This window comes from Lipotes vexillifer, unplaced genomic scaffold, assembly GCF_000442215.2.
Source record: "Lipotes vexillifer unplaced genomic scaffold, Lipotes_vexillifer_v1.1 scaffold190, whole genome shotgun sequence".
NCBI classification, from domain to species: Eukaryota; Metazoa; Chordata; class Mammalia; order Artiodactyla; family Lipotidae; genus Lipotes; species Lipotes vexillifer.
Window position 1 is genome coordinate 3,506,805 of NW_006794958.1, and position 27,342 is coordinate 3,534,146.

At 33.1% G+C, this 27,342-nt stretch overlaps 1 protein-coding gene across 1 annotated transcript in view; it reads right to left on the reverse strand.

Annotated features, from left to right (window-relative positions):
* Positions 1 to 3,626: 3,626 nt before the first annotated feature.
* The window catches only part of LRFN5 (leucine rich repeat and fibronectin type III domain containing 5), a 262,205-nt gene continuing 238,489 nt past the window's right edge, over positions 3,627 to 27,342 (reverse strand). The window contains exons 3-6 of the mRNA XM_007467375.1: positions 18,319 to 19,723; positions 14,935 to 15,647; positions 9,040 to 9,083; positions 3,627 to 4,014 (exon numbers count right to left, since the gene is read on the reverse strand). Coding sequence (XP_007467437.1) covers positions 3,997 to 4,014; positions 9,040 to 9,083; positions 14,935 to 15,647; positions 18,319 to 19,703 — 2,160 coding nt within the window. The 5' untranslated portion in view covers positions 19,704 to 19,723 and the 3' untranslated portion in view covers positions 3,627 to 3,996. The remainder of the gene's footprint in view (positions 4,015 to 9,039; positions 9,084 to 14,934; positions 15,648 to 18,318; positions 19,724 to 27,342) is intronic.

Below are 27,342 nucleotides of genomic sequence, written 5' to 3' on the forward strand. Positions count from 1 at the left end.
CCAGCATATGTAAAGGATGGTTTCAACTCAATAACAAAAGACAATCTAATTTAAAAATTTGCAAAGGACTTGAGCTGACATTTCTCCAAAGTAGATATGCAAATAGTCAATAAGCATATGAAAAGAAGCTCAATATCATTAGCGATTAGGGAAATGCAAATCACTACCATAATGAGATAATTTACACCTACTAGGATAGTTATTAAAAAACTGAAAATTACAAATGTGGAGAAATTGGAACACTTGCACACTTGCACATTAGTGTAGTGAATGTAAAATGGTGTAGCCACAGTGGAAAACAGTGTGGCAATTCTCAAAAAACTCAACATAAAATTATTACCCACTCCTAGGTATATAGCAAAAAGAATTGAAAACTGAAACTCAAATATGTACCTGTGTACCTATGTTTCTTGTAGTATTATGCCCAGTGTCCATGAGGTAAAAACACCACGTGTCCATCAAAAGGTGAGTGAATAAAAAATGTGCTATATATAGGATTAAATATTATTCAACCTTAAAAAGAAATGAAGTTCTGATATATGCTTCAGCATAGATGACCTTAGAAACATTATGATAAGTGGAATAAGACAGACAGAAAAAGACATTGTAAGACCCCACTTACGTGACATATCTAGCATAGGCAAATTCATAGGCAGAGAAAGTTGATTAGAGTTTACCAGGGGTTGGTGGGAGGGAGAATAGGTATTATTGATTAATGGATACAAATTTCGTATTTGGGGTGATAGAAACATTTTAAAAATAGATAGTGGTGATGATTGGACAGCATTGTGGATGTAACTAATGCCAGTGAATTGTACACTCTAAATGGTTAAAATAACAAATTTGATGTTACATATATTTTCCACATAAAAAATCTAGTGTAGAGTTTCCCTGGTATACTTGTATACCAAATAAAATAATCATATGCTAGGGACTTTTACTTTGGTTGGACATAGTACATTCTCTGTCACTTCCATTTTTAAATAATTGCATATGCTTTGATACATACACACACACCCATTTCATAAGTAGACCCATGAGATGTCAGATACATATATTTTGGAAACAAAAAAGTAAATAAATAAAAATGGAGTAAGCTCTTAACACATAGAAAGCAGAATATAGGAAGAAATAATCTGAATATATTTTGGACAAAAAAACACCAAGAATGTGTCACAAAATATTCCATATACATGAAACAGGATATTATGTATTTTTAACAGACAAAAACTTGTACAAACTAATCTGAGAGTTATTATATTACAAATAAAATAGTAAATTAAAATTATTTGAGTTTTCTTTCCATGTATAAGTTATTCCTTTCAACCAGTAATGGTATTTTATTACTAATCTTCAATTCTACAGATTATAGATTTCAAAATTCATGATTGTAGATTTTCAAAATTTTAATTATGGTTTTCAGTCAACTTTCATGCTTCACAAGCTGTGTTTACATTGCACTCTAAACACTTTTGATTTTCTTGTGTGTGCACTTGATATGCTTTATATTATGTGTAAGATGTCACAAATTGAACTGACAAATATTCATACTAACTATGCTATATATTACCAGTTAGTTTACTTCCAAAATTACTGAGGAATGTAGAATAAGAGAAATAATGGTAGTGGTTTTCAGTGCATGGCCAAGAACCTTACAGTTAGACTTTTTAACATACATTTCTTCACCCCTTTATAATATGCTCAGCTAAAAGAAACTGTTTCCACTTATTCTAAAAATATTATTTTGTCACATTTTTGAAAAACTTTTACTTGTGAATGATCATTAATCCTATTTAGTTATGGGTATACAATTGTGTTCTCTTAACCTCATAGTATAAGAAGTAAATATCTATCCATAAAAACAACGGATTATTGCACACTTACAGGTTCAGAGACTGTGCCTAAGTATTCCTCAACAATATTTGAAAAAAAACAGAAAATATGTACACTATGAGTGTTGTTTGAATTTATGCATAAATGAAGTTTTAGATTTAGGTATAGGTGATGCAGAGTGAAGACTTGAAGTGATTAAGTACAATTTTAGTTCTAACACACTAAAAATCCTGTTCCTTAGAACACAATAGCATGAATATCCTAAAAAGATGAAGGGGTCAGACTATGTTCTTACCATCATCAAGAAAAATAATAATTGGGCCAGATGGGGTGGAGATTGGGGCAAGTGGAAGGTAACGATAAACAGGAGAATGTCCTTGAAGAAAAGGTTGCAGGTTTTCCCAAGAGAGAACTTTAAAAGTTAAACTCTGCCCTGAACTCTAGGAAAGCCATTTCTGCTCCTGACACTTTATATTTCAGGAGAAAATTTGTGTACAACAGGAACAGATTCACAGAGGCAATGCTTATTGTCCAATTTGTCTCCTTTTTGTCACCATAAACATTTATTCATGCATATATACACTTAACACACATGTAAACAGGATTGCTCTGGGCATTTGAGTCAAGAAACAGAATGAAGTCAGTTGCCCAAGGTCACAAACTAACTACATTTCAACTCAAACGTGTTACTTCTGTTTCAATTGTGCATTGTGTGTGTCTGGGAGTAAGAGTGAGTGTGTGTGTGTGTGTGTGTGTGTGTGTGTGTGTATCCACAGGTTTTAATTATGTCTAGTGTAGTTCGGCTCCTGAGCACAGATTCCAAGTGCCATCTAATGGCTGACATTCTGTAACCTCTCTGGACGGTTGGATATTTTTAACAGTCTAAGAGGTGTGGAATGGCTAACAGATTAACCTACACTTCTCAAAGGCAGTTTTCTGGATTTTTTAGTTTTAACTAAATTTTTAAAAATTTAAACTACATATTGCTTTTAATGATAGACAACTACCAGAAATGTCAAGGAATAGAAATAAAATCTCTCAAGTTTGAGAGAATCTGAATTCAATTGCTAATAGAAATGCTACTAAAATATTTTTAATCGAACTTATTGCTTACACCAAGTACAGTGATACATTTACATGCATTTTCAAATTTTACAGTAATATTAATCCTTTGAGAATATGGAAGAGTAGAGTGGGAATTGGTTAAATTCACTCATCTCTGGGTTTGAACTCAGGCCTGCTAGGTTTGAGTACTACTGCTTAAATATGACTGTATTAACATATATTAGCCATCAAAAATATCTTACTCCTATTCATGCTGGTGCTAAATAAGATGTATGTTCTTCTTTGTTTATTCTGGAATTATATATATTTTTATCTCCAATGGAAAATTGGAGAAATGGGCACTTATAATGAAACATAAGGCCTAAAATTATTAAAACCTCTTTGCCCTTGCTCTCCAAAAAAACAATGAATCAATTTGGATTAATTACAATATGCCTACCTTGATACTTTCTGAAATTCCGCTGGAAGAAGAGATCCCTCACCCCTTTTGGTCTTACACTGAAGCATAAAATTGCCAGAAAGCTGTTTAAATAGTTGTACTGCTCTCCTATAGAAGTGGGTGCACTTCAGTCATGGAAGAACTAGTTCCAATATTATAAAGCAATTTGTGATCCCCTAAGGTTTTTGTACTACATAGATGTAAAATAATATTATTAGCTCCTACAATCATCACTTCACCATTCACACTTGAAGCAACTAAGGTTTCCACAAATCAGGCAATATGCAAATTCTGTCATAGTAAAACATTTATTTGTTAAAGTGATATAGATTATTCAAGATTCTACAGTCTTAAATCATGAATGGCAATGTAACATGGATTGATACAGAACTCGATGCCAACGTAGGCTTTTTTCTTTCCTTCTTTAAAAAAAAATACTTGTAGGTCAGAAGAAAAAAATTTTGGTTTTAAAAGGGGATTAACCATGGTCTGATAGAGCCAGTTCCGCGTCATCAGAGACTTCTGCTTCAGCTCCTGTGGACAATTTCTTCTAGGACACCAGTTCAACAATTAGCCTTTGTGAATTGAAACATTTTAAAATTTTGTCTGGTAAAAATATCAGTGGCAAGTTTTTTCAGGAGAGAGAGAAGTGGTGCTCTTCAGATTAACTCCGGCCTCTGAAATGAAAGAAAAAGAAAAAGAAAAAAAAAGAAGAAAGAAAACACACAGCTAATAAGATCACTGGGCTAGCAATCTAGAAGTTACTGAACTGTAAGCACCCAGGCAGGAGCTTATTGCTACAAAATACTAGATATATTTCTGGATACTATTTAGACATGCACATCAGCACTTAAAATGTTCCCTGGTAATTTCAAATTATTGAATATATTTAAAAAATCTCATTTTAGAAAGGAATCTAAATGTTTTAAGACTAAATAGTTATGCAAGTCAGAGCCAAATTGAGGAATGGCACTTTTCCTTGCTTTGATTTTCACATTTATATTCTCAAATTAAGAGAAAAAAAATTACTTTATTCATTAATGCATACTATTCAGGCTTTAACAAATATTCACATTCGCTTTTTAAATATGAACATTTTAGATCAAATTTGTTCATCATATCTAAAACCTACGTGATCTCTACTTTTTTAATATATTCTTTTGGAAGCTTTGTATTATATTAAGGTTTTATAAAGTTTAATTATACATTTACTGATAGTGAAGACAATAAATTCATCTACATTAATTAGTTCTTCACCCACAGAACAAATAAAATAAATGTGAAAACTGACAATAACTCACAAGCACAGGCATTTCATAGTTAACATGATTTTGAAAGAAAATCATATAAAAAACAATTTTAAAATATTTAAATAACAAACTGTGAAAATGTTTTTTCTCTAACATGGGTTCTCAGTACTCATGACTTTCAAATATGTGTATAAATTCTATACTTCAATAAGATGGAAAATAATTTTTGAGAAATATACAATTTCATAATATGAAATAGAAGTAATTTTTCTCCTTTCCATTCAAGAACAACTACATATTTACAAGTTGAGGGTTATAAAATGCATGGAACAAATGAATGATGAAAAATAGCTTCTTAACTTCAAATATTCTATATCAAAGTGTTGATATAGGACATACTTGGATAACTTTGTGTGGTAAAGGTAGGAAAAATACTATAGAGATATTTTACTTAAGAAAATATTTCAAAATAGTTAATTGGAATAAGTGAAGTTATTTTTGAGATAAATGATAATTTTTGAGAATTACTGAACAAAGAATTACTGGATGTTTGAAGATTGTTAATAGATAATAGATGTGTATCTGATTTTTAAAAAATAATTACTTGGAAACTACTGAAATATAGACATCACTAGCATACTTTACCTGGAATATTCATTTTAAGGAAAACATTACAAAAATCACTTTAAACTACGATGGGAAATAGCTAAATTCCTTGTTATTGGATTCACAGCACAGCTTATTTTGGTGAAATTGGTTATCAACAAGATTTTTATTTATTTTTGTATATCCAGTAATATGTTCCCTTTGATTAAAAAAAGTGATTGTACTACACCAAATTTCATTTCAGGAAATAGTAATATAGAAAAGACTAAATATACCTAGAAGAAAAATATTGTGGACAGTATAATTAGTTTGACTTTGGAAATAATAAATCCTTCCAGAATAACAAACTTTCTTTTAATATCAAGTTAATGATTCTACAAGCTGACATAGTTTAAAGAGTTTTTGGTTCAATTTCACATTACATAATAACATTAACAAACTGTGGGATTATGGTTTATAAAAAACTTGTTATTTTGAAGATTAGAAAATAGCAATCGGTTTGGGGAACAATGGTGTGAATTTGTCTGCCCTGAATCTGCCATTATTGAAACGATGACGTAATATGAAGTTGAATAAAAATTTTATATGTAAGATTCAAAATAACTCTTTTTACTTATTAATAAACAAGCATAATGATTCCATAAAGATCTAAATGTGGAACACAAAATTACAAGAGCATCACAAAGAAAAAACAAGATAGACTATAATAACTATGATAAATCTTATAAGAACTAAAAATAATGAATTTGGGGTAGGTTCAGGATGTTTTGTCAATGGTCCTCATTTGACAGTGAAAGGGTACCATGCAAAACACTGCACAATCTTATCAATGGTACTACAAATAAAAGGAGAAATTAAAGCTACGTCAACATTAGAGGAAGAAAAAAATACCCTGACATTGAATGGATCTGGGAAACTGTTATTGCTCTTACTCTGAATGTAATTAAGACCTATGAGAGATTTTTTTATCTTATATAGTTAGGATATCTAAAAAGAAGGAAATGATTTCTAAAGGTCATTGCTGACACTAGGGTTCTATATATTTTTTTCTGATTTCCTGTAATGTTCAAATAAATATGTCAAAAAGTATGCTTTAATTATTATAAAAATAGTTAAATGTTTTCTACAATGTCTATTCTATTACTCTTATTATTTTTTTATTTACAATGTCTATTATATTACTTTTATTTTATTTTTTTTAAATTTACTTGAAGGTAATATCATAGGTGGAAGAAACCCTACAGAACCAAATATTTTATATTGGTCATTCTTGTTTGTACAGAAAACATTGGAAACATATCTGAATCATATACACACATTTGTTTTGCTGCTCAGCTCTTAGTTCATACGATTTCCAAACTGTGTTTTCCCATAGTTGTTTTAATATTGCTGTTTATTTCTAATCAACACTTTTTATTCACTTATATATTAATAGTTTGTCTAAAAGAACTACTACTGTCACCTAGGAAACATTTTTTTTTAATATATTAAAAATGTATTTTAAGTTTTTTTGCTTGTTTTATTGTCTATATACATAAGGAACATTTTGATCTCCATTTAAGGCAATGGGCAGTGTCCAAATGTTTGGAAAATGTATTTTGTCACTGGGTGGGAAAAGACATGTATGTTACCATCCTACAGGGAATATAAACTTAAACTAAAATTGTATAATCCTCCTTATCCCACTACCACCTCTCCACCAAAAAAATAAGAAGCTGAGAGCACAAGGAACCTCTGCCAGCTCTCTACCTCACTTCATTCACAAGGTAAGCTATTGCTGACAGTGTGAAAAGCCATGAGAAGACTAGCACACAGGTCACAGTCTCTTCAAAGGGACATTACTGTTTGGTTGTGTTGACAGTTGTAGAAATGATAAGCCTGCTATTGCAGAAATCATTTATCAAATAACAAGAATAATTGCACTGAAGTCATATGGTGACTTAAATCTGATAACAAAAATGTAGCAAGAAATTGGCTAATGATGTATAACCACTAAATTTTGTTAACATTCTTCTTTGCCTGTGGATTTATTTTTCTAGTTAATGCTCGTAGAAAGAAAACAAAATAGCCAAAGCATGGAGGGAAAGTTGCTATGACATTATGACATAATGTTTCAGAAAAGGAACTCAATAAAGACTCAGCATAAAAATAGGTGACATATTCTACATATGCACATTCACTATGAAATCTAATATAAGCATACATATGTACACATGAATTTACGACATACAGAAACGACAAATCACTGAAAGATTATGCACCAAATTATTAGTATTCGTATCTGGGTGGTGGGTTATGACATATTTACATTTATTTTTTTATTTTAAGCTATATTTTCCAAAGTTCTCTAATACTAATTACTTTGGGACAAAGAAAATTGGTATTAGAAATCTTATGTACTTATAACATTGGCAAACCTTTTGCTATCTCAAGTAGCACACAAACTCCCAAGGAGATTACTTTTCTCTAAACTTGACTTCTAACACTGTGGTAAAATAAGGAAATAAACACAATAATATGTAACATGCCCCACAAAACATGAATACTTGGAGAATTGCTTTAATTGGTAATTGAAAGATGATCAGATTGATTCTCCTGCTTCCGAATCTTGATAGAACATTTAGAACCATTCTGGACCATGCTTCTGATAGGGGAAGCTTGACTTCTTAATTCCTTTCTAAGGATATTCTCTTCAGAACATCCAGGTGTCCAAAGTTACATGATAAATTAACGTTTTCAAATCAAAGACAGAGGGAGAGAGGGAGGGAAGAAAGGAAGAAGAAAGAAAGGGAGAGAGGGAGAGAAAGAAAGGGAAGGTGGTAGAGAACAAAGGCACCTTTATGCAGGTCAGTTCAATTCTATTAACACCAAGTACGTGCCTGACTCTGTGCTATTGATTGTTTCTAGTGAGCCATCTGTTTGTTTTTTTGCAACATAAGAATGGGACCCTAAATTCAGTAAAGAAATGATGAAAAACATTTTGTTTGATTTGGGAATGGAATTCTTTAGGGAAAACCCAGAACGATGGTCCAAGTTATTGTTATCTTTTAAATAAGAAATGGTTAAAAAAAAAAAAAAAGACCCTTATTTTTACTATCAACAAATAAATCAATGGCTTTTTCTAAGAACCTTTAAAAGCAAAATATTTTTTCTGTGCCAAATCTTAAGCAAATGGCTGATGCATCCAGATGTTTGAACAGATTGCTAAAGTGTCATTTTGGTCTGGAAACACACTTTCTGATCCAATTAAAATGCAGGAATCAAATACTCATTTGAAACTTAAAAAAAAAAAAAAAAAGAAAGAAAGAAAAGAAAACCAGGAAGAGTAATTGGTTGCTGACAAAAGGAATACCATGAACATTTCATGTGTTGTCTTTTGCTCCATTTTATAGCAGCTTCATTCATTTCATATACATGAAACACTTCTGTTCATCCACTTTCGGTGAGGCCTAATATATTATCTCAGCTTCTATTAGAATGTGGAGCTCAAGGATAGGAGTGAATATATTCTTATCAAGCTACTGTCTTCACATTGGGAAATATTTGTAAAAATACACATGATATCATGCGTGACTACAAATGTGACTCCAAAGTTACACTAGTATTCCCTTTATTCTTACAATGTGAATCAGAAATATTTGGTTAACCAGAAATATGTCTAAATTTAGGAACTGGAAATTCACTTAACCAAACTGAACTTCACTGTTTACCACTGAGCATTGAGTAAGCTTTAATGGAAAAGTTCAACAAGTTACATAAACTAGCAAAACAAAAATTAAAAATTCATTTATAAAAGAATATACCCACTTAAGTGCCAAAGCATGTGACAGGTAACAAGAATCTCACCTGTGTCTCCTGGACAGTCTGGTCAACATTAGTCGGCAAAGCATCTGGGAATAAAATTTTCAGTGTCATGAACAATTCATTTTTTATGAAACAGACCTTAAAATACTTCTCACTGAAACCTTGATAAGATTCATCTTAACAAAGAGTTATCTGCACATTGTTTTGATAATAACTTACCAGTTCTTGGATTAATTGCAATTGACTTTATAATACTTTATAGTTCTCTATGGCTATTTCCTGATACGTAATACTCTAAATGCAGAATTTTAAAAAATATTGTTCTAGTTACTAAAATGAGTAGTTATCAATATGGAATGCACGTATCCTGCAAGAGTTCAATAAGAGAATCAGGCTTCTATTCATTTTCCTTACTCAAAGTTAACATTTCGACCACAGAGTTGCGTATGATTAATATGGAAAGATACATCAAGGAAAAACAATCCAAAGCAGGAAATGTAGTTTTACCATATTCACCACACAAAGTATAAAATAATAATTTACAATATAAACCATTATTCAATAACCCCCAAGATAATAATAGCATTTTTGCTGAATACCAGTTTATCCCTATATAAAACAGTAATGTTCTAAATGCAAACATTCTGCCTTCAAATGTTCATATGTATACTCCAATTGGCTATAAATGTTTAATATCATTAAATAGCCCTGTACAGTACACATTCTATTTCCTCCCAAATGTCCTATTTTAAAGCAAATACTCTAGTCATTAAGAAGGGACACAATTATAAGAAAAAATTAGGTGTCTCAGGAAAATGTCATTCTAAGGGTTCACAGGTGAGTGTGATGAGAACAGTACAAAATACTTTTTGATAAAACCTCCAGCATAAATATTCATATAATTTTACAATGACCTCTGGAGATTAGGTTTTACATGAAAGCAATAACAAGACATGTTCGCATTATACAGAAAAAAAATAATTAGGAAATTACATTATGGTAGAGCCCACATAGTATATTCCATAAGTCCCTTCACGTTGATGGTAATTTTAGATCCTAAATTTTGACTTTGAAATAGCTGAAAAACTCAGAAGACAGTGGTACACTGATTATTGTTATATTGAATATTTATGATATTTGATGAAATTGCAGATGCATTAATATTACCTTAAAGAGGTAATTTCATACTTTAATATACTCCCAGTTACAAACTGTTACTTTCTATGTCCCCCTTCAGATAACACCACGATTAGGATGACTCGATCCCAGTAATACGTTTACCATTCTTTATTCTGTACTGCTAAAAGAAGGATGGTTTCTGTTGCAAAAAATGAACAAACAACCTACCCCAAACCTGACAAAACTAATTGTATTTGTAATCCCAGCATGTATTTATCTAGCATGGGAGGGAAAGGACTGAGTAATCTGAAAGACAGAGCTCTGAAACAATTATATTTACAATTCCAGTCATTAATTTTGGTTATTTTCTCTTTCCTCTATGAAATTTTAAAAGTGAGATATTTTTTATCCATAAATTTACCTCAACTAACACTTAACTCACAAACACTATGAGGTAAATTGTCTATTATTATTATTATTATTAGTGTTTTATTACCAATGGAGGAAGATAAGAAAAATCCTATTCCCATCCAATCCATCTCTGGGCCAAAGTCCTTTTCCCAAAACACATTACACACACTCACACACAGAAGCATCCACATACACTGTTGAAGTGGAAAGACTGGACTCTTCCTGAGACTCAAGTGAAGGCTGAGCAAGGGGAAGAGGGTACATAGTCTTCATTCTGTCTAAAATAAATGAACACTGCTTGCTTATCATTATAAAATGGAGTTGGAATTCTGCCACACCGAGAAGAAAATGGGCTTGTATCTGCAGTCTTCTTTGGAAGAAACACCCCATTTACCTTCACAATTCTTGTACAAGAAGATGCTTTATGTTTTTGAAATTTTTTAAACTACTGGCATTTTAATGATTGTTTTTAACTTTATTATTATGAATAAACAGAGGGGGAATACTGAAATTTAGGAAGTAAAAGGCTATTGATGTGAACTTTGTGATAATTGTTTTATTAATTTTTTAGTTTTAGAAATGAATATTAATTTCCTTACAGTAATATAAGCAAATAAAATAGTTAAAATTTAGTTTGGAAGTACTTTTTGAGTGCTTTAAGGCAAAGCAGAAAATACTTCATGAAAAAAAGAAGATTCCTGTGGACAATGGAAGACATATAATTTTTAAAAATGCTTTAAATTCTTGTGGAGAAAGTATGTATCATTCAGGTATTAAACTTGCTATGTCTATAGGTGGCTTACAATAGCTCAAAAACTAATATTCTAAAACTTTTTTAGTGAACTATATCTGCAAAGTAGCTAAAATCAACTGTCTAAAAGCATAAAAAAGCTTACTGTGACCTCAAGTTAACTAATACATTTAATGGTTAGAAAAAAAAAATGTAGAAAATGTGTTGTTCTCAGCAAAGGTGTTATTGTATCTAATTTAAATTATTGTATTTAATGTACCTCTGTGCTAATCTATTTGTAAACTAAAAATAAATAATATTCATCAAACAAAACTTCATTTCTTCTTAGGATTTTGAGCCTACTTCGGATGCTTCACTATTCCTTTATGGAACTTATCTATTATATATACTTTTCTTTAAAAAGACCTACTTTAATAATAGTTTGACATTTTCAAATTGGGGGATAATTATCCAAAACAAAAAGTAACACAGAAATACATATAATTTTTTAAAAAGTTTGGAGTAAATATCTGTAAATATATTATTTGTCAGTTTGTTAGTGAACAAACTGAAACCATAGTGTAAAATGACTAAAAATTAAAGAAGAATAATTAAGAACAAGGAAGCAAAAACAATATATACAACCTATACACAGTCAGCAATAACAAACAGCAAAACCATATGCTTTGGATCACATATATGTAGTTGGTTAAATAAGGAATGTAAGAAATGACAGAAAGAAAAACAAGAGGGACAGAATTTCTTGCTTATAGTAATATAATATCTGGATCACAAATCTCCATTGTGCTAATTAATCAAAATTCTTAATATTGAGCTTTCTTCCCTGGCTCCATTCACTTATTTATTCATCTATCCATTTCCTCATTCATTCATCTGAGTAACTACTGCATTTTGGATATTATACCAGGCACCTTTCATCACCCCCAACCTTCCCATAGATTTATCTTTCAGCCACTTCACACTGAAACTGCACTGAGCAAAACATTTTTCATATACTTATCAACAACACCAAATAACATCTGACCCTCTTGATAGGCCAAGTTTTGTTCACATATTTTGTTCAAATATAAACTTTTTGAAAGATAGGAACACAGGCCTTCTTAACACCTGTAGAACAAGTGTTCAAGCATTTGGTTAATTCACCCTAGAAAGAGTCTTGTAAAAGCAATAACAATTTAAATGGTTTGAATGGCTTTAGTCAAACAGAATAAAATTTCACATGATTAGATATTATGAGTTCTAAATGTTTATGAGAAATAAAATATATTTAATTAAAGTTTCATTAGAAGCATAAGCAGGAAATTGATTTTTAAAAATCCAGGCAACTGGAAAATAGAACATAAGTTAATCAGTAGCTTGGAGTAGACACACTAAGCTGCTGCCTGTTCTGTGTGATTTCAGTACCCCCTTGACCACAATGTTCATTGTGCCAGAGATTCCTTGTTTGGGGATTCATTTCTTTAAGTCTTGAAATCTTTTATATATTCAGGATATTTTAATACTATGCAGGTAAAAACTAGGAAGGTGAAAAATAATATGCCTTTGTCAATCAGCACTTCATGAAGAATTAAGTAACTGGTGTTAATTAAAAATGTTTAGTTGGGATTAGAGCATTATTACAGAAATAGTGTTGAAAATACACTTCACTTTGAGCAATGCTTTGATTTTACAAAATAATACCACACATGTGATCTCATTTATTCTTCACAAGAACTATATACCTGACCCAGGAAGGCTGATTATATTTTGGAAATGTGAAAGACAAACTTCAGAAAAAGAAGCAGGGCAGGGAAGACATTTAGGAAACACCTAAGGTAATGAAAGCCCATTAGACAAATTTTTTCATGAGTTGCTCAGGAAGTAATCTCTAACTGCTTTAATCTAATCCACTTTTGAATGTCATTACGATAAATCATGTATAATATGTGCCTTGGTCAAGTTGAAATTAACTGAAAATTTTATAAATGCTCCCAACAAGAGGAAATTAAACCAATAACGGACATTCTTCACCTGTGTTTTAAATGGTATTTCAAGTAATCTGAAAGAGTTACTAAACTTTTACTGAGTGTTTAACTTACTCCCAGGGAGTAATTTACATAAAGTCCGTATCTTATTATATTATGGCTAAAATTTTTGTGCAACGTTCCCACATGGACCTTATTCTCAAAAAACCCCCCAAAAAACAAAACAATAACAAAAAAAACCCAAAGTCCTGTTTACTGATCTTTAATTAAACACCATTAAGTTACCATATAATATTGTAAAAAATTTCAGCGAGTAGATAGAACATTTCTCTATAGACCTTGATTTCAGTGACTGTCCAAGAATGTCATATTATCAAGGAGCAATATTACTGTCTGACTAAATTAAAAATCCTTTTTTAAATGACATATTCCCACTAAGCTGTATAATTTCTAATTAAATTTCATCACAAGTTTTGGTTCAAATAATAAATACATTTACTCAGAGAGAAACATTCAAATTCAGAATTACAGAGCAGAAGGCAAAAACGAAACTACTATCTGGTTAATGAGCAATGACTTTATATTGCTTATAAATGTAATAAGAGCTCTATTAGAAGATTTTTATTTAACTTGGTGATAAAAATAAATATTCCTTTGATAAAGGCAGTTTTGTATTTTTGTTTCCCTATTTAACTTGCATTAAGAAAAATATAAAGCTCATTTGGTCACCAAATGTGTACTGAATGAATGAAAACACCTTCATAAGCCCAGGCAGATGCATATAACTTAAAACTGGCCTGTGACTTAAAACTGAATCAGCATTTTTTGCCAAATGAAAAATCAATTGCATTTTCTTCTGCATCCCACTGAAAAAGCTGTGTCATAGATGAGAAATATCTTAGACCCATTAAGGCACCTGAACCAAGAATGTTGATTAGAAGGGTACTTATTTTAACACTGCCTGGGTATACTTGACTATTTTATTTTAAACAACATGACAACACAGAGCTGTTCTCTAAAATATTTGCCTATAAACAAACACCACTGTCATTGAAAGAAAATATACAATCTACTCATTGAAAAATACCAATCATCCATAGGTGGTACTTTGTAAGACTGGAGGAAATATCATTATTTATGCAAGACTTTTTTTTTTCATATGACAACTTTTATTTTGTGGTTCTGCTATTGCAGAACCTGGTAGCTGGTCCTAGAATGGGGAAGGCACTGCTGTCATGCTTTTTCCCTAAACAATTTTATATATATGACCTTCATATATATACATGGATATATATGAAGTTACTTCATATATATCCATGTGTATATGAAGTAACTATACCCTAGAGGGTTTGTATGCCATGGCTCTGTTAGCCATGAATCAGAGAGATAAGACTGGGATTTCAAATTCCAATTTCCTATGTGAGTTCTCAAAATAATTTTTTCATTAAAAAGAAATAATAGGTTACACAGTGCTTTCCAATATCCACTCAGAATTTGAAAGAGTTGCTTTTCCACTATGCCCATCAGAACTGTTGGACTGAATTAACATCACATTCATAGACATGCTTCTTTTAGAAAACAGTCCGCATGTGTTCGGTGAGTTAATATAATAATAGCATTCCTTTAATTCTCCATTCAGGGAGTACCTGTGCCTTGCTCTGGATCTCTCAGCAGGCAAAGTGAGAAACTTACTTGGCTTTGAATGTGCTCTTTTAGATGTGGGTCCCTCTGTGCCAGAATCAGGAGGTCGACTAGCTAACTGCAAGGCAGTTGAGTTGTTCCTGTTAGTGTTTTGGGACTCAACATTTGTGACAGCTTCACTCTGTGGTTCGGTACTTGACTTCGTGCCAGTCTTTCTTTTCTGCTTTTGGGACATAGAAGTACTTGAAGTCCAGGTAGGAGGCAAAGCAGAGGTAGTGGTAGAGGAGTCCTGACTTGAACAAGTTTCTGAACATTGTATCACATTGTCATTGGCAACTTTAAAACACTGGGCATTCTCTTCGTGTCCCACAGCTTGTTTGGACATGGACTGGGGCAGCGTCACACTGCAGCCTTGTATTTGAACCCCATTAGTTTGAGAGCAGACGTTGCTGACCTTGGTGACCTTGTGTTGCCCATTATTGTTACAAACCTTATACCGGATCATTAGAATGATGATGAAAACCAGCACAGAGGCTACAATGATCCCACCAATAATAATAATCATGGTGCCTCCCAAAAACTGGGACTGCATGAAATGGCACCGCACATAATCGTCTTCTGTAGTAAACTGGATGCAACCCACGACTCTTGTGGCAGTGAGGGAAGTAATGCCATCATCATATATTGCCAAGACACACAAGTCATACATAGTTCCAGCAGCCAGGTTATTGACAAGAAAAGTTTTGCTCGTAGGAGGTATCATTCTGAGGGACAATGGAATTTGTGTTAATATTAAAAACAAAACAAAACAGATACACACACAGTCATTATGACTTTAGTTCTGTTTCATTTCAGTACTCATTAAGATAAGCACATTTATAACATATGAAATATGAGAAAATGATCTAATCTTATATTTACCCAGTTAAAATGGCTAAAAGTCATTGTTGGATTCTGCATTATATTAATGGTGCCTGTACTATGTCTTGACAAGCTTACTAATTACATTGCTTGGCAAAGCAGAATTCCTAATAAAAGCCACTGCTAAAAAATCATTTATGACAAATTACTTTTGAAAGGTGTGACTGTGACATTATCTGACTACTAAACAAATCCATTTAGCACTTACAACACCTCTGTGATTAAAAGCCAATTTGAAGGAAGGGGAAACACTGACAATCACATTAGAAACCAGAATGGAAATGCAATTCAGAGTATTTCTTTTTCAAATCAGTTATAAGCTACTATGGAATGGTACCCATTAAATCTATCTTTAATAACTAAGATAATTACTAAGATTAAAGTACTTTATTTGCAGATCTCAACTCTCTCTTATGTCTTCAACACTTGGTTCCCAGTATGTTTTTATGTATAAATGAGGTTGATGTGTAATATTATCCTAGAATCATGAACAGGGCAAAGCTGTTGACCAGAGCATAAATCCTTTATCCTCCCCATTGTGGGCTGATGAAATTACTTTCACAACGTAGTTCGTAAAGTTTGATAAGAGTTTAAGACATCTCTGAATCCATTGTATCACTAAAGTCTTCTGTGGCTCCTATTCTCCACTACCTTTTTCTACTCAGTAGCAACCATATATAAGATTTAATTTGGAAAAAAAGGTTTGAAACTCTCTTTTTTTCTCTTAAAGAGTTTTAGAAATTTCAAGACTTGGCAATGCTAATCTATTATACAACCTAAATAATGTGTTCTAAATGCACCAAGAAACTTTTAGGCTAGAGTATGTATTGTGGTTGAGATCACTACCATTTAGTGAGTGCATAAGAAATGCCAGGCATTACTGAGCACTTTATATGCATTATGATTTCATTTTTACAATGACTTATGAGGTAGGCATTATCACCATTTTACACGTGACAAACATTAAGGTCAGGAATTCAAGCAATTTCCTGAGGGTCATAGAGAATTTACTTGTCATGGAAGGATTAAAATCTTGGAATTTGGAAAATAGAAACTGACCTATTTCACAGAGCTAATGTTTAAAGTATATAGAATGTCTAGTAGCTACAGGAAAGTAAGGGGTAGGGGTGGATGCTCATCTTTGACAACGGGTTAAATAATCCATAGCCTAAGTGAAAAGCTGAGTATGACAACAGCAAACTACTATATGCTAATATACACGCATCACAGTCTACATCCCCATACATTTAGTGATGAGAGGAATATTAGAAACCATTTACTCTAATCTATTCCTTTTAAAGATGAGAAAATTAAAACTCAGCCAAGTAGAACCTTGCCCAGCATCGGTCACATGGTTAGCTAGGTCAGTTTTGTTTTTTCCTACCAGCCCATGCTTATTTTAAAAAAAATTTTCTCTCATTTCCATACATGAGCAAAAATCAAATTATCTTCAAGAATTCATCTGGGTATATAAAAACTGATTTGATCTTATTTCAGAAAATCTGAAAGGCAAAATATATATATGTATATATATATAATATATATATATATATATATATATACATGTATACACATGTATATTTCAAAGCCATGATTTTACATCATTTCCTAGGAGTAACAAGAGTCTATCATGAGTGAAATTATATGGAGAGGTAAAAATGTATATTTCCAACTGAAAATTGGACAAGATGTGACTATAAATCAATGAGGCTGAACTTTAGAAAAACATACCAGAAATTCTTTAGTCAGATGCAAATTCTCCACCAACATCCTTACCCAGAGATTACATATTTAACTCCATTGATACTTTCACTGCTCAAAATACTTATAAACTTTCTCTTTGGAACTGTCTTAAGAACCAGTGTATATGAGACAACACACACACACATAACTCAATCACTCAAAAAATCAGTCTCATTATTTTATAGTTACATCCTATTTTTGACCAAAAATGGCAATACCCATCTTGATCACCCACCTTATTCACAAGACTTGGCTCCAAATGGCTTTTGCTTGTTTCCAAAATTCAAATTCACCCTCAAAAGACGAAGATTTGCCACCACTGAGGATATTCAAAATAGTATGACGAAGGTTCTAAAGATAATTCCAAAAATGCTTTGAGCAATGGCAGCATTATTGGGATAATAGTATAGCCTCCCAATGTGACTTCCTTGAAGGAAAGAACACTCATGTGGATGTGTAAGTTCTGGTATGTTTTTGAATTTTTAAGATAAATCAAACTTGTTCTCTGATAGTCACATCTCTTAGATGAGGGGAAAAAAGTAAGTAAGCATAATATTAAATATAAATTTGAACTCTCTGAAAATAACTGCATTCAAAATATTTCTCCACATGTATTCACCTTTCACAAGCCTTACATTATATACTTTAAAAAGTGGAGTACTTTAATTACAACACAGAGTAGCACTGCTGATTAAAAAAAATCAGTACTAGATTATCAAGTCCTACACTAAGATGCACAGCAAGTACAAAAATTTGCTTAATTTTTCTTACCTGTAAACAAGGGTGTCATCATAAGTACCATTGTACTGGATTTGAAACATACGTATTCCCGGGATATTTCTTTGAAAATTAAATTTAAGCAGTGCCGTAGATGATGTTGCTTCTGCCACCACAATTTTACCTTGACTGATTTTAGTATCACCATTACTAGTGCTTGCATTAGAACCTGACTTAGTAGAAGTTGAGATATCTGAAGAACCAGGATCAGGCTCATGGATATGGTTCGTACTGTTTAGTAAGTGAGGGAGCTTAATTATATGAAGATCCACCATTTGTGTTGCTTCCCCAGCAGGATTGGAAGCAATGCAGGTAAAAGCACCTGTATCCTTAATAGTTGTTATAAGAATGTCAAGTGTTCCATTATCATACACCAGAGATCTTGTTGCATTTGAAATAAGCTTCCCTTCAGGAGAAATCCAGTGAATTGCAGGTTCGGGGTCTCCCCTGGCTTTGCACCTCAGGGTTGCCCTCTGACCCTCCAGGACTCTCATCTCATGTGTATGACGAGTAATGAGAGGAGGCTCACACAAAAACTCTTCCTCAGGAATTGACCAAAAATAGCGGCCAGTTAAAAGCGCTGGGGAAGCACAGGTCTCCAGGTCATCTTCTCTGGACAGACGCCTCAACCACAGCAATTCACAGTTGCAATGCAAAGGGTTCCCACCAAAACTTAATGCAAAAGTAGATGGGCTTATGATTCCTGAGGTTGCTAGGACCTGAGCTCGCTGAAAGAGAGGGTCAGGTGGTAGCTTCTGCAATTTATTTGATGTTACATCTAGCCGAGTCATCTTGTGCAAGTGGGAGAAAGTCCCCTTAGGAATGTTATCAATCATATTGTGATCCAAACTGAGGGTGTGCAAGCTAACCATCTTCTCAACAGCATCCCATGGTATTGTTTCTAAATTATTATAGGACAGATCCAGCTCCTCGAGGGCAAAGACATCATCAAATGCTGTAGAAGAAATTAAAGTCAGCTGATTGTTGTTCAGTATCAAATGATGGAGATTGGAAAGCCCACTGAACATATCATTTGTAATTTTAGTCAATCTGTTGCTATTCAAATGCAATGCCCTCAGATTCCGTAAGTCAGCAAAAGCATGAGGTGTAATAAAACTTATTGTATTCCTGGATAGAGTCAGGTCCACCAAGCTGGTCATATTGGCAAAATCTTTCCTTTTAATATTTGTAACAAAATTGTCTGCCAAACGCAGTTCCACAGTTCTTCTGTCAATGTTTGGTGGCACAAACAAAAGCCCTTTCTTGGCACAAAGGGTTGCAAGATTAGGAGACAAAATCTGACAGACACAACGCTTTGGACAGATCTGAGCTTTCACTGCTATGCCAATGAAAAACAGATAAAAAAGAAATTTTTCCATTGTAGATCAGTTTTAAGAGCCTGTAAGAAAAGACACAAAATATAGTGTTAGCATCCAATCATTTGAGTAAAGTTCATATTCCTACTAAAATAATCTTTTTAATGCAAATTAGAATACAGAAACAATTTATTCACTTGCTTATTTAACCAAATATAAAATATTAACTCTGTATTGTCTGTGTAGTAGACCCTAGGATAAAAAAATATATATACCATTCATGACCTCATGAGATTTAAAATCAACTGGTGAAAACAAAGAAGTCAACAGATTATTAAAATTCTGTCAATTAAGTGCTATATTTGAAATATGTCCAGGGCACTCCCTGGGTTCACAAAAAAGAGACATTCAGCCCAGACTGGAGGGTGGGAGCTCAGGAAAATTTCCACTAAACCCCCAAAAGACATCTTATAAATTCAAAAGCTTAGACATATTTGGAGATTTGCAAGTATTTCAATTTACTAGTCTGAGCATAAACAGAAAGAGACAGTATTTGTATTTGTTAACCTTGTGGCAAGATACTTGAAAGTAATTAACTGTTAATTAAATTTTATTCATCTTTACAAACTATCTTGAAAATAATACAACCTGCACATCCTAGTTGCAAATACAGGATCTTGTTCTTAAATATATAAAAGGCTGAAAATTTACCACAAATGCTCTGAGCTCCTTAACTATTGGAATGTTTTATGTGATATAATGTGGATTTTTGAAGATAATTTATGGAAAGCAGTCATCAAAATACCTGACAGTGAGTCCAAGATGTCATATTCCATTTTCCTTTTCTGAAAGAACTTAGTGCACTTGTATTTATTCAAATTTATTTTTAAAAAACTTGACAGTTTCATTTCTATCTTGATCTTAAGTATTTGCTCTTGAAAATAATCATCAAAAATAACAATACTAATGCATACGTGATTAAAATTCTCAAAAAGTACATGTAATTTTAAACACCAAAAGGGAAAACAGCTGCAGAAAATCACTTAAATGTTTAATTGATGAAAATATGAAATACATAATTATTCTAGAAATGATGCCCCTGGTTTTCTAAATAAAACCTATTCTTATAGGTTTGATTTATTTTATGCCTATTTTATGTCATATTAAATGTGGTTGTAACGAGTAAGAACTGTCATTCTCAGCAAATGAAATAGTCTTACTCTTCTGTTCATGACAGAATAACTAGTACTTAGCCTTTCAGTAATAAGCAAAATTTTAAAAAACAAACAAAAAAAAAGAAACTGTACAAAAATATGTAAAATGTCTGTTTCAGACATTGGAGAAAAGGAAGCAGAGAACTGTGATCCTTGAAAAAGTGAATTAAAAAAAATGAACCCTATCACTGAGCCCTAGAGACACTTTCCAAACCACATCACAAGGAGGGAAAACAAGGCAAAGCATGAAGAGTCTTATTCAATTGAAGAGAACTGAGATTGGAGTGCAGAGTCTCAGGTGGCTTGACTTTATGGGGCAAAGTACCAGAAATGAGAGAGTTATCAAAAGAAAGAATGCCAGTAATCTCTGTACATAGAGACAGGACAATAGATACTAACTATACTGAAACACTGATGGGGAAAAAAGTGAACAAAAATTCAGTGACTTGTGGAAAAATATTAAAAAGTCAAACACACATATAATTGGAGTATTAGAAGAAAGCTGTAATGTAGAAATATATCTGAAGAAATAAAGGCAACTTCTTTTTTTCAAATTTGTGATAAAAAACAACCCAAAAAATCCAAGCTGAAAACAAGAAAAACCCACAAAGACACATCACAATCAAATTGAAGATAACCAAAGAAAGAGAAAAAATAATCTTAAGAGCAGTCCCCAAAATAGGACACATTACAAGAAGATATGGTGAACAAAATAAAAATAACGTCTGACTCCTCACTGACTTCTCTTTGGGAATAAAGCAAGATGGAAGACAATGAGAAATCTCTTTAAAGAGCTTCCAGAAAAAGAAGGGCCTGCCAAACTGGGTGGGGGTTTATATATTCATAAATTATGAAAGTAAAATAAAAATGTTTTGAGAGAAAAAAACTGAAATTTTCATTACCAGAAGAACTTGAATCTTTATAGATGCATAAAAAGCAACAGAAATGGTATATCTGTGGGTAGGTATAAAATATTTCATTGTGTTTTAATATGTTTATAAATAGTACTCTGGTGTGGATATAAACAGTTACAAAAAACATTCACACCCTAACAATTATGTGCTGAATAAGCTACAAATTATATATTTTTAAAAATAACATCATAATGCTGAAAATACAAATAAACTTAATGGAACTATATTCCACATAATGACAGTCCTTGATGAAAGGGAGGATATACAGAGGTGTCCCCCTTCTTCCCCCATCAACAGAAAAGTAAATAGAAGAACCCACCTGGCATAAATTGGGGTGAGGAGAAACCAGCCTAACTTTTAACAAACTTTTAAAAAAATACCTTATTGTTTTAGAGCAGTATTAGGTTTACAACAAAATTGAGAGGAAGGTACAGATATTTCCCATATACCAACTACTCCTACACATGCAGAGCCTCCTCTATTATCTACATCCCTTACCAAAGTGGTACATTTGTTACAGCGGATGAATCTACTTTGGCACATCATAATCACCTAAAGTTCATAGCTTACAGTAGGGTTCACTCTTGGTATTATACATTCTCTGGGTTTGGATAAATATATAATGACATATATTCACCATTTTTGAATCATACAGAATATTTTCACTGACCTAAAAATCCTCTGTGCTCTGCCTATTCATCTCTCCCTGGCCCTTCCCTGGCAATCACTGATCTTTTTACTGTCTCCATAGTTCTGTTTTTTCAAGAATGTCATAGAGCTGGAATCATACAGTATGCAGCTTTTTCAGATTGACTTCTTCCATTTCATATTTTTTTAAGGTTCCTCCATGTCTTTTCAAGGCTTTGCAGCTCATTTCTTTTTAGCACAGAATAATATTCCATTGTCTGGATATACCACAGTTCATCTACTCACCTACTGAAGGACATCTTCGTTGTTCCCAAGTTTTGGCAATTATAAAAAAAGCTGCAATACACATCCATGGACAGGTTTTTGTGTGGACATGTATTTTTTACTCCTTTGGGTAAATACCAAGGAATGAAATTGCTGGAATGTATGGTAAAACATGTTTAGTTTTCTAAAAACCATCAGAGTGGCTGCACCAGGGATGTGTGAGAGTTCCTGTTGTATCACTTCTTCTTCAGCACTTGGTGTCAGTGTTACAGATATTGGTCATTCTAATAGATGTGTAGTAGCATTTCATTGTTTTTTTGTTTTTTGTTTTTTTTTTGGCGGTATGTGGGCCTCTCACTGTTGTGGCCTCTCCCGCCGCAGAGCACAGGCCCTGGATGTGCAGGCTTAGCGGCCATGGCTCATGGGCCCAGCCGCTCCAAGGCATGTGGGATCCTCCCGGACCGGGGCACGAACCCGTGTCCCCTGCATCGGCAGGTGGACTCTCAACCACTGCACCACCAGGGAAGCCCATTTCATTGTTTTAATTTGCATTTCCCTGGTGACATATGATGTGGGATATCTTTTCATATATTATTTGCCATCTGTATGTCTTTTGTTGGTGAGGTGTCTGTGAAGGTCTTTGACCCATTTTTAATCATTTTTTAAATTATTGAGTGTTAAGAGTTCTTTGTATATTTTGGATAACAGTCCTTTATCAGATTTGTCTTTTGCAAATCTGTTGTATGTAAAAAAGCATCACCATACCTGAAGTCATCTAGGTTTTCTCTTATGTCATCTTCTAGGAATTTTACAGTATTGTATTATTGTGATTCAGTTCACCACAGTTTCAAATGCTTTGAGAGCATGGTTGGGAGTTTCCTATTCAGTAAGACATGAATTTTAGCACTAGAGTGGTTTTGGAGCTTTATAACTCTGTTTCCAGCTGTTTTTTGGTGGCCAAGGAGAACTCCTTGATCTTTAATTTCACCTCTGGATTTCTTTGCTTTGCGCTGTAACTGAGCTATCCTACAAGCTTTTCTCATCTCTTCAGTGCCATGCCAGGCATTCTGTGGTTGAAAGTCAGAAATACGTCTATGGGAGGAAAGGGACTGAACTATCCTTTCTCTCTCTTCCCTCCCCTTCTCCCTCACCCACTCCTCTCTCTCATAGCTAAAACCCCTGAGTGACTTTTCCTTTCTGTTCTTTTGCTTCTTGTTCATTCTTCCAAACCTGAAAGTCTACATTGCCTGGAGGATTCATTTCAATTTTCCTTTCCTTCCTTAATTCTTCCTCAATTTTTTCCTTATCTGAAAATGCAAAGTACCTAGGGAAATTGTCTCATAAAAATAGAGGGCAGAATGGTGGTTACCAGGGGCTGAGGGGTGGAGGAAGTGGGGAGATGTTGTTTGAGGGTACAAACCTGCAACTAGTAGATAAATAAGTCCTGGAGATCTAATGCACAATGTAGTGATTACAGACAACCATACTGTACTATAAACAACAAAGTTGCTAAGAGACTAGATCTTAATTATTCCCACTGCAAAAAAGAAATGAGAAGTACATGACATGATAGGAGTATTAGCTAATGCTACAGTGGCAATCATATTGCTATATATAAATGTATCAAGTCAACACATTTTTACACCTTATACTTACAGTGTTATATGACAATTATATCTCAATTAAAAAGCATTTTGAAGTCCTAGCCTCAAATACTCGCGAATGTGAGCCTATTTGATAGGTTTTTTGCAGATTATCAGGTTAAAGTGAGGTGATTCATGTAGACCCTAACCCAATATGATTGTGTCCTTATAAACAGAGAAAATTTGGACACAAAGACAGACATGCACAGAGGGAAGACAATGTGAAGCACAATAAGAACATCATCTACAATCCAAACAACTCCGAAGGCTGCTAGAATCTAAAAGAAAGGAATAGAACAGATTCTCCCTCACAGCCTTTAAAAGGAACCAAGCATGACAGACACCTTGGTTTCAGACTTCTAGCTTTCACAATTGTGGGACAGTAAATTTCTGTTAAAGCTACCTTGTTTGTGGTACTTTGTTATGGCAGCCCTAGCAAACTAATACAACTCTCAAAACCATTTCCTGTAACAGAAGAATTTTGGATATAAAACAATACATATTGTAAACTTCCAAGTACACCTGACCCTTGAAACAAAACAGGGGTTAAGGGCACCGACCCTTTGCATAGTCAAAAGTTTGTGTATAACTTATACTTGGCCTTCTGTATCTGCAGTTCCTCTACATCTGTGGTTCTGCAACCTCAGATTCAACTAACTGTGAACCGTGTAGTACTGTAGTAAGTATTTATTGAAAAAAAATCTGTATATAAGTGGACCCGCAGAGTTCAAACCCTTGTTGTTCAAGGGTCAACTGTATACATGTATTTAGAACAGGAAAAGCTAATGCATAGTGATAGAAATCAAAGCTATTGATTGTGGTTGCCTGGTTGGAGGATGGTAGATTGACTGGGGAAGAGTACAAAAAGATTGGGGGAGCGGGTCATGGAAATATTCTATATCTTATTTGTAATAGTAGTATACATTCATCAGAATTCATTGGCTATACACTTGAAATTCGTGCAATTTATTTATGGCAAGTTTTCCACAACAGAGTTGGTTAAGCTTAAAAGAGGAAATATGGGTTTTCTATTATATTTCCAAACATTGGTTTCAAAGGAAGAAGAATTTATAAAATGACAAGTTATTGGTAGTTAATCAGAACTTAGTCATAAATATTTTAGAAATACATATTTTCTTAGCTCTGTCATATATCTTCAAAGATGTGTTTCCATTCCAAGCCAAATTATGCACCCTATTTCATAATCTGATTTACTCCCTCAGGTAACATACACACTGCCTGATGTAATATCATCTCACTGCTGATAAGGTGATTTACTAAGTAGCAATAAGTTTAGAATAAAATGTGCCCCACTTTCTTAACTCTGTGTTTATTTTTTAAGTGAGACCTGTAAGTAATAACAGAATCATATGAATTGTGATCAATGAGCATTCCCATGTTATCTTAGGACAAGGTGGAAATTTCAAAGTTTGTAAACAATAGGAGCTAGGAATCACATAAAGAAGTGGAGTTTCACTTCCTACAAGTTCAAAAACTAATTCTTGACATATTTTTAGATTAATATAATACCACTTGAAGAAAATGAATGTGACTGGAAGAGTGGAGTAGTTGTCAGTTTTGCTGGAATTCATAATTTAAACATTTATAAAGACCATTGGATGGACCTAGAGACTGTCATACAGATTGAAGTAAGTCAGAAAGAGAAAAACAAATATCGTATATTAATGCATATATGTGGAATCTAGAAAAATGGTACAGATGAACCAGTTTGCAAGGCAGAAATAGAGACACAGATGTAGAGAACTAACATATGGACACCAAGGGGGGAAAGGGGGGGATGGGATGATTGGGAGATTGGGATTGACATATATACACTAATATGTATAAAATAGATAATAAGAACCTGCTGTATAAAAAATTAAATTAAATTAAATTTAAAAAAACATAAAGACCATCAAACACAGTATCCCCATTTTTCTTTTGTATATATATATATTCCTTTTTAGATTCTTTTCCATTATAGGTTATTACAAGATACTGAGTATAGACACTATCCTCATTCTTATCTAGCTAAGTGAAACTCTTTTAAAACATTATTCGTCTGTTGCTTTATCTAAATAGTTAAATGCAAACAACAAAGATCCCTTTTTAATAATAATATTTGAGGGGGGCTCTAACTCAGTAAATAGTCATACAGTTTTAGCTCTTTAGATAATATTTACACACCTCTATATTATATGTTCTTTCAATCTAGTTCCTCTCAGACACAAAGTGGCACATTTACAAAGAAGTGTCTATCACACACAAACTGGAAAATCATTTTCCAGTACTGCATCCTTCTTTCAGCCCATGGCTATTACATAACATATGCTCAAGAGAATCAGTATTTATTTGGCAACTATAACAGGATATAAAAGCAAATTTAGATCTTACATCCAACTGAGAACATAATCTATTCTCTGCAGAAACCAGTATGGTACCAATTTATATGTTGAGTTAAAGGAAAGCTATCTGGCTCCTCAGGAGCTGCCTTGCCATCTTTCAGCAGAGCTCTACCAATTCAATTAGTGCCCCTCTGCCCAGGCTAATGCCTGGGAACAGATGTTAATGCCAGCTGACACTGATGAGTTGTTTTAGGATGTGTCAAAATGGTTACATTATGGCAAAGGATATTTCACAATGTAGTTTAGATAATGAAACACATTTGATACTCGTTTCAAATATTTTAGGTTTTCCCCCTAATTTTTATTCTAGAAGGACTATAAATGATAATATTATAACTCCATTCTCTGCTAAAACATGTACTGAGGATGTTGCAATTGAACCTGTTAAATTCAGGCCTGAAAATATGACAAATATAACCTAGAACAACAATCCTTTGGTCTTTGATTATAATATTTGCTAGGAAAATTCCTAAGCACATTGAACATAATAAATTTTTAAGATTCACTCACACATCCATTCACTCATTTTTTTTTTCATTTTTTAAATTAAGTTCAGCAAGATTTATTTAGCTTCTGTACCATCTACAAGGTGCTTTGCTAGAATCTAACAAGCT